At 45.7% G+C, this 8,474-nt stretch overlaps 1 protein-coding gene across 1 annotated transcript; it reads right to left on the bottom strand.

Moving 5' to 3' along the window:
- Nucleotides 1-4,182: 4,182 nt before the first annotated feature.
- On the bottom strand, nucleotides 4,183-7,169 carry LOC306652789 (uncharacterized protein). Its single transcript, XM_079125488.1, has 2 exons — nucleotides 6,875-7,169; nucleotides 4,183-5,787 (listed from the first exon to the last, which is right to left on the bottom strand). Exon 2 carries the CDS (start codon nucleotides 5,785-5,787, stop codon nucleotides 4,345-4,347), a length of 1,443 nt encoding a protein of 480 aa, XP_078981614.1. The 5' UTR covers nucleotides 6,875-7,169; the 3' UTR covers nucleotides 4,183-4,344.
- Between the last annotated feature and the right edge of the window lie 1,305 nt (nucleotides 7,170-8,474).

The raw sequence follows: 8,474 nt of genomic DNA, 5'->3' as shown, positions 1-8,474 counted from the left end.
ACAGCCTACCTCCTAGAGTGCCTGACTCTCAGGCTGGAGGCCCAGTTTCGAGTCAAAAGCCCTGTGGTGTCATGCAAATACCCAACAAACAAGGGAACCCAACTCTCCATTGTCCCTTTTTCTTTCTCTTCTCCTGTCCTCACAATAGAAACAACACTCTAAAACAGCACTTATTTTAATGCAAAACAATTCCTCCAACAAATCTCAGCAGGCTACTGGGCTCCAAGAGAGCAGTGCTGCCCAGTCACCTGCATTCTTCAGAGTACTTGTTCCATGAATCACTCAAGTCTACTTAGGACAGATATCATGGGGCTTGCATGAGTATCCTTATGAGGATAGTTCTACAGCACTTTCTTCAGCTTCTCATTGTGCAGCACATTTCAGGATATTCAAAAATCACCACAGCACTTCTATCAGGTACTCTCCAGGTTTCTTGTACACTCTGCCATGCTCTCCGCAAATAAAGGGCACTTCCCACCTGGAGCACTTTCCACGTGTACCTAAATGTCTACTGGAAAACAAAGATGTAAACACAAAAGAGAGCTTCTCTTTCCCAAGGACTTCTCTCACACTTTTGCTTTGTTGTGGCTTGCATGTGATTTGCTAGTGAATGATGTTAGGATTTGGGGCAAAATCAAGGTCAGCCTATATTGATAGAATTCAGAAGGATCACAGAATGTTTAGAACCTACTCACCAAATATCATGGGAGGTCCAGTTTCAAGAGGTACAGAGCACTTTTGTGGACTCTTGTTAATATTGCTATGCATCCTAAAGAAAAGCATCACAGGGATTCGTCTGGCATGCCCCAGGTCAACTGGCTTAAAATGTAGGGTGATGGGAAAGCTTTTGTGAATATGGGGTGGCTTATGATTATGGTTCCTGTGCCAGAAAATCAGGAATCATGATTCCAATTGGACTGTCCCTTGGGAGCAACAGAAAAGAATCAGGAATTTGCATGGGCATTATTGTTTGGAAAAGGGGAATGAGGTTCGGTATTCACAGGTGCATGGAGAATGAGCGGCCAGTAACTACTTGCAATTTTTTAATGTATGATATTGATACCGCTCTTTACCGGTGAGGAGTCCTGCTTCCTCAGGTGTTGAAGTATAACGCTGGAGAAGCACGTGGAGGCAAATGTAGAGTGGAAAATGCAGCTTTATTAAAGAAAAGTAAAAGCAGACTTCTCCCGGGTGGAAGAAGGGGACCCAAAGGCGGAATCCGTGGGATGAGCAAATCCTGTCCTTTTTATGGGTTTTATTCTCCCATTCTCTCCCCTTATCTCTTTCCTTCCTGCCTACAGGTTAGGCCTGGTTTTGCAGGTGAGAAGCGGATAGCGCAGGGGAGGACCAAAGTGACTCTGGCAGGTAAGGGCCCAGGGGGCATTAATCAACATCTTCTTGCCTGCAGTCTCTGACAAGGGCAGGTAAATTTGGTTATCAATGGGTTCTGCATGTCCTTGACATTCCATTCTCCCACAGCAGTCTCCAACTTCCAGAGGCAGATGGTTTTATGGCCTCCATTTCCTCGATCTGACCCGATTCCCTATTTCTACACTAACTGCCTGTCCCCAATTCTGGCTTCATTCCCCCCTCTAATCTTAGGAACTCCATGCTGCTGGGCAAGGGGGTCGATGACCGCTCTGACTTCTTCGAGCTGGAAGTGGACGGCGTGGGGTAAGCAGCTTGGAGTTCCTTTTCAGAAATCGGGTCGATCGAGGGGTCCACGGTAAAAGTCTGGTTGAGGAATAATGGGCTGGAGGGTCATTTGAGAGATGGGCGGTCTATAAGAGAAACAAGAAGTTATGAGTACCGGGATAAGATTAATGCAACAGTAAATACCACAGCATAGAAACATGCCAATGAGTATGATGATGATGACAGAAACTAATAATGTTTTCCACCACGAGGTACCAGAGAACCAGGAGCTAAGAATTTGTTCCCATGATGGGTCTGGGGAGGACATGGCCTCTATCTGAGAATGTAAATCTTTAAGGATGTCAGTCACATTGCCGGAGTTGTCAGGGATGTAAACACAGCATTCAGTTCTAACAATGGCACAAGTACCGCCTTGGGTTGCAGTGAGAATATCTAAAGCCATCCAGTTTTGTAAGACAGCTTTCCTCATGAGTGTCACTTCTGTGTTAAGGAGAGAAATGCTTTCTTCAACGTCATGGAGGGCGGTTTGGGTATAATTGTTTAGAGTTTCCACATGCCACATTACATCCTCTAAACCAATTTGTGGGATAAACATTGAAGCTAAATGATCATACCAATGAAAAACAGATCGTCCCCATCTGTGTTTGAGATTGGGGAGATTTGCTGGCTGTTCTATACTTGGGGTCCATCGCCCTTGCATCCAGGGGTACCCGATAGTACATCTTCCTATCCAGCCTGGGGAAGCCAGGGCCATAAGTTAGTTCCACATATCCATTGTGTCCCATTGGGTGCTGGCCAGCTAATTTCAGGTCTATAGAGCCAATTAGTTCCAAACCAATTATTGGCTTGTAAAATTACAATTTGTTGGCATTGTGACTCTGGGGTCCATTCTAATTCTCGAGTACTATTAGGCCATATATCATAAGTATGGTTATGTTGTTCCCAACAGATTGGGGCCTTTTGGTTTAGATGCCCAATGGTGGGTGTAAGCCATAAATTTCCATCCCAAACCTGATATTTTAGAAGGCGACTATCTGAAAGCCATAGTCCTCCTTTCGAGTTTAAAATTCCTGAGAGATCATGGGAAGTGTAGACAATAAGGTCTCTTCCCAGGGTGATTTTGATTGCCTCAGGGACTAGTAGAGCTACAGCAGCAATTACTCGCAAACAGTGGGGCCATCGCCGAGATACCACATCAAGTTCCTTGCTGAGATAGGCTACTGGCTGTTGAATAGGTCCATTCTTTTGTGTTACCATTCCTAGGGCTATTCCTCCTCCTTCAGTGACAAACAGGTTAAATTCCTTTTCGGTAGGTAAACTAAGGGCAGGGGCTTGGAGTAGGGCCCCTTTTAATGTCTTAAAGGCTTTAATATGTTCTGGTTCCCATATTAGGTTGGTTGCTCCTTGTTGTAAAGTTTCTTTCAGAAGACTGTAAAGAGGCTTAGCTAATTCCCCATACCCAGGAATCCAAAGTCTGCAGTATCCAGTTATTCCTAGGAAGCCTCTGAGCTGCCTTAGGGTCTGAGGCAGAGGATATTGTCCTATGGGAGTTATTCTTTCCTGTCCTAGTTTGCGGATTCCTTGAGATAGTTGTAATCCTAAATATTGGACCTGTTGCTGACATAATTGAGCTTTCTTTTTTGAGACTTTATAACCCTGATTGGCTAAGAAGTTTAAGAGTTCTGTAGTAGTCTTTTGACATTCCTCCTGGGTGGAGGCGCATAACAGGATGTCATCCACATATTGGAGAACAATTGCAGATGTTTTATCTCTGAATTCTGCTAAGTCCTTAGCCAGAGTTTGTCCAAATAGGTGGGGGCTATCTCTAAATCCTTGGGGCAGTACTGTCCAGGTCAATTGAGATCCACTATCTGGTTCCTCAAAGGCAAACAGATACTGAGACTGAGAGTCCAGAGGTATGCAAAAGAAGGCATCCTTTAAATCTAACACAGTAAACCAAGCAGCAGTTGCTGGAATCTCAGATAGCAGAGTATATGGGTTAGGAACTACTGGGTGGAGGGGAGCAACTGCTTCATTAATTATTCTGAGGTCTTGGACTAAACGCCATTCCCCATTTGATTTTTGAACTCCTAAAATCGGTGTATTGCATGGGCTATTACAAGGTACTAAAAGTTCCTGCTGTTTGAGGTTTCGGATGATCTTTAATAAGCCCTTTTTTGCTTCTGGGCGTAGCGGGTATTGTCTTTGATGTGGAAAGACAGAGGGATCCTTTAAGACTATTTTAATTGGGATTGCGCTTTTTGCCCATCCAATCTTGCCTTCAGTGGCCCATACTTCACGGTTTATATCACATTCTAGTAGAGGTAAACACAATGATCCTTGTGGTCCCAAATTCATTGTAATGGAAGTCTGAAGTTTTGAAAGTAAGTCCCTTCCCAGCAAAGGGGTAGGGCATTCTGGGACTATCAGGAATGCATGAGAAAACATCATCCCATCCCACTCACAACTCAGTGGGGGAGTAAACTTTCTGGTAATAGGCCGTCTAGACACTCCTTGCACAGTTATAGTATTAGAGGAAAGAGGTCCAGGATAAGAGGTGAGCACTGAAAAACTGGCACCAGTATCTAAGAGGAAGTTGACCTCTTGGCTCCCTACGGAGAAGCATACCTGGGGCTCATGCGTAGTGATAGGAGTTACGGGAGCCATTAGAATCGGCCCTGGGCCCCATCAGGCCTGTGTGGAAGAGTCTGGCCTCGAGGACCTACGCCCCTGAGGACAGTCACTTTTCCAATGATTGCCTTGACATTTAGGGCAGGGCTCCGGTGGTGGCCGTTTGGCTTGGGGACATTCCCGTTTGAAATGTCCCTCCTTTCCACAATGGAAACAAACCCCTTTTGTGGCCTGAGGTACATTCCGTTTTCCTCCTGTTTCACCCGGGAAGCTAACTCCTCTTAGGGCTAAGACCAGCGCTTCAGTCTTTTTCTTGTCTCTACGCTCTTTTTCCTTCTTTTCCTCTATATCTCGATTATAAAAAACGGAAGTTGCAAGTCGGAGGATATCATCTAAGGATTGATCAGGGCCATATGCCAATTTCTGTAATTTCCTCCGAATGTCTGGGGCTGACTGAATGATAAATTTGTCCTTTAAAAGTAAATGGCCCTCTGTGGATTCAGGATCCACGGTGGTGTGTTTTCTCATTGCCTCCCTGAGTTTCTCCATAAAAATAGCTGGGCTTTCCTCGGGACCTTGTATAATTTCAGAAACCTTGGAATAGTTAATAGACTTCTGTTTGATTCTCCTAAGGGCCTCGAGGACTAACATTTGGAAGTGTCTGATCTTCCAAGCGTCCTGTTCATCGTTTGGATCCCAGTCGGGATCATTTCTTGGAACTGCCTGTGCTCCCGATGGATAGTTGGGTTTGGATCTAGTTTGGGCTCCTGGGGCATGAGCAAGGTGTAGGTCATCCCCAAATTGTTCAGCTGCTTTTAGGGTGGCTTCCTTCTCATTGGAGGTTAAAGTCTGGTTAAGTAACAGGATAATATCCTTCCAGGTGAGGTCAAACACCTGGCATAGGTTTTGAAACACCTCAATATATTTATCTGGATCTTCTGAAAATTTCCCTAGGTCTGTTTTTATCTGTCTTAGGTCTTGGAGGGAGAAAGGGTTGTATACTTTAATTGGTCCAAATTCTCCTCCTGGCATCTCCTGGAGAGGTAGTATATTTGATCTGTCCACTGGGGCAGATGGAAAAGGACCAGGGTATGGAGGACAGGAGGCCTGCTGATGGACATTAGCAGAAAATTCCTTTCCCTCAGTAGGTGACTCTTTAAGGTTTTCTTCCTTTCTGGTAGTGATTATGGCTGAGTCTATTTTACATTGTTGGCATAATTTGGGGTCTTCCCTTAGAATAAAGAAGATTTGAACATAAGGTACCTCACACCATTTTCCTTCCCTTTTGCAAAATTTATCAAGCTGTAAAATGGTATTAAAATTTATACTTCCCTCTGGCGGCCAAGATTCTCCATCAGAGAGTTTGTATTGAGGCCAGGCCTGGCGGCAGAAGAAAATGAGGCGCTTTTTCTTGAGTGTCTGTGGGTCAAATTTGTCCCAGTTTTTCAGTATGCAGGCTAGTGGTGAACCTGGCAATACTGTTGAGAGTGAAGCTCCCATCTAAGTGGAAGAAGAGAACAATAGACCTCAGGCGCCTGCACCGGAGACCATATTTAGGGACGTCTCCCTAAGTTTGAGCTTCAATAAGGTCCAGAAAACTCGTCTCTCGCTACTTGGCTTTGCCAAACTGATTTCTGGCCTTCTTTGGCAAAGTGCTAGGGTTCTAGTTTGCCCTGTGCTAGAGACCCTTGGAGGATTCAGACTTAAGGGCATTACTGCTTTCCTCCCTGCCACTACGAATTCCTAATTAAGAGGGACCCACAACAAAAGAATTGCACATCTTACTGCCTATTTTGTAGACTAAAGGAATCTCCAAAGGGTGAGGGGGACACCTATTGATTGTTAGACAGATAATACCCTGTTCCCTGAGGGATTCAAGGGAGGGGTCGAATTAAAATATACATCCTCCCTGCAGCTTAGAACACACTGAGCACCATTAAGCACAGGAAAACTTTAAACAAACTAGCAAAGGCTAAATATGCAAACAAAGATAACCTAAGCATTTTCTACATTATTTTCTTATGTCTTTCTCTTAATCCTACCATCTGAATGTTTAATGTCTGATCGGCGAGTGAAAGGGAAATATCCAGGAGGGAATGGATGTGTGTGGTGTGGTGCACGGCCCATATGGAGGCAAATGTAATTGGCGCTTTCCCTCAGTGCCATTTGTCTACCAATCGCCTTGGATACCCCTTAGGGCTGTCGGGAGGGGGAGTCCAGAGAAGGAACCTTTGGGGTTCACCTGAGAGTAGCCCGGGCCGAGAACCCGGCAGTTGTTTCAACCCTTCCTCCGCCTCCACGCATCCTGGGCAGATCAGGACTAGGGACACTGTGTACTCACGGCAATTGCGCTCCGGGCCTGGACAGAAAAGTAGGAAACGGCTTCAGCAGAGCCCCAACATGCCTGCAGAACAGGTGATTGGAAACTTGCCTGGGCCGGGAAACCTTTCACCCAAGTCTTAAGAATGGCGGCTGCACTAACTGCTTTTACGTAGCCGACGGGTGCCCATTTTGCCCTCCAGAAAGAAAAAGACAGAAAGATGCACCTCGGACAGATTGAGGTGCACGAAGAGAAAGGCTTACTTACCTCGGCGTAGATCTCGGTGGGACCTCCAAATCTGATACCGCTCTTTACCGGTGACGAGTCCTGCTTCCTCAGGTGTTGAAGTATAACGCCGGAGAAGCACGCCGAGGCAAATGTAGAGTGGAAAATGCAGCTTTATTAAAGAAAAGTAAAAGCAGACTTCTCCCGGGTGGAAGAAGGGGACCCAAAGGCGGAATCCGTGGGATGAGCAAATCCTGTCCTTTTTATGGGTTTTATTCTCCCATTCTCTCCCCTTATCTCTTTCCTTCCTGCCTACAGGTTAGGCCTGGTTTTGCAGGTGAGAAGCGGATAGCGCAGGGGAGGACCAAAGTGACTCTGGCAGGTAAGGGCCCAGGGGGCATTAATCAACATCTTCTTGCCTGCAGTCTCTGACAAGGGCAGGTAAATTTGGTTATCAATGGGTTCTGCAGGTCCTTGACATTCCATTCTCCCACAGCAGTCTCCAACTTCCAGAGGCAGATGGTTTTATGGCCTCCATTTCCTCGATCTGACCCGATTCCCTATTTCTACACTAACTGCCTGTCCCCAATTCTGGCTTCAATATGGCTGAATATATGTTGCAGAGTTTTGATTTGACGACGATCGTTGGCGAGTTTTCCAGGTTCTCTTCTGCTAAGAGGTTTTCCAGCATCAACGCCCTGGAACGCTTCTGGACTCCAAATATCCTTACTGTCCTCTTTTGAATATTCACCTTGGAAATTTTCAACAATTCCACTTTCAGCACGGTCTATGTTCAAACCTGCTCTAATGCCCTGTGAATCAGTGCTCATCGTGCCATCTCCAGGTTGTTAATTCATCCCCAAAATGAGTTCTGCTCCATCCTGGGTCTGGATCGATGACACCTGGCAGTATCCCACAAGCTCTTGCAAAATAGTATTTGTTGTGTATTTATCGTGTCAAAAGACAAAACATTTTGTGAATAATGATTGGCACGTAATTATTGCATCTTGTTCAGATATAATGTGACCCTGGAAAAATCCCAGCTGGCTAATTTTGAAGGGCAGACTTGTTGTAAGACAGCTGCCAGGGAGAAGGCACCTGGCTTTCGGAGTGAGCACATCACAACTCTTCTTGCATGTCAGCTTCATGCTGTCCACCTTCCAACATGCTGAGGGAATGACTATCTCATCCCTTCTTGAGCCACCAGAGAAGCCACTCACCTTCACCTGGATCATGGACATCCCTTGTTATATCAGTCTACTATTCAAACTTCATAGGATACAAGGAGATACTGGACAGATGGAATGTGATGTGTCAGACATCAATGTTCCCCAAAAGCATGGCATCTCACTGCATACTCTACTGAGGTGAGCACTCAGGACACATCTCTCTACGTAGCTGCTGGTCCCCTAGGCTAGTCTCCTGACTCTGAAGGAAAGGGGGTTGTACCAAAACTGGATTATTGGGTTTGGAAGGCAAATCCACTGGTACATGGGCCAAGATTTTTGAACAGCAAGCTCTCAAGGAGTCCTCAATCCCAGCTTGTTCCACTTGAATTTGTGGGGGCTGATAACCTGAATCAGGACAAGTTGAGTTCGGCCAACTCAGCACAGCGACACCTAGTTTACCTGGGTGGAAGTGT

Source organism: Sciurus vulgaris (assembly GCF_902686455.1).
Source record: "Sciurus vulgaris genome assembly, contig: HiC_scaffold_597_arrow_ctg1, whole genome shotgun sequence".
NCBI lineage: Eukaryota > Metazoa > Chordata > Mammalia > Rodentia > Sciuridae > Sciurus > Sciurus vulgaris.
The sequence above is the reverse complement of the archived record's forward strand: the minus strand, read 5'-3'. Positions and strand labels throughout refer to the sequence as shown.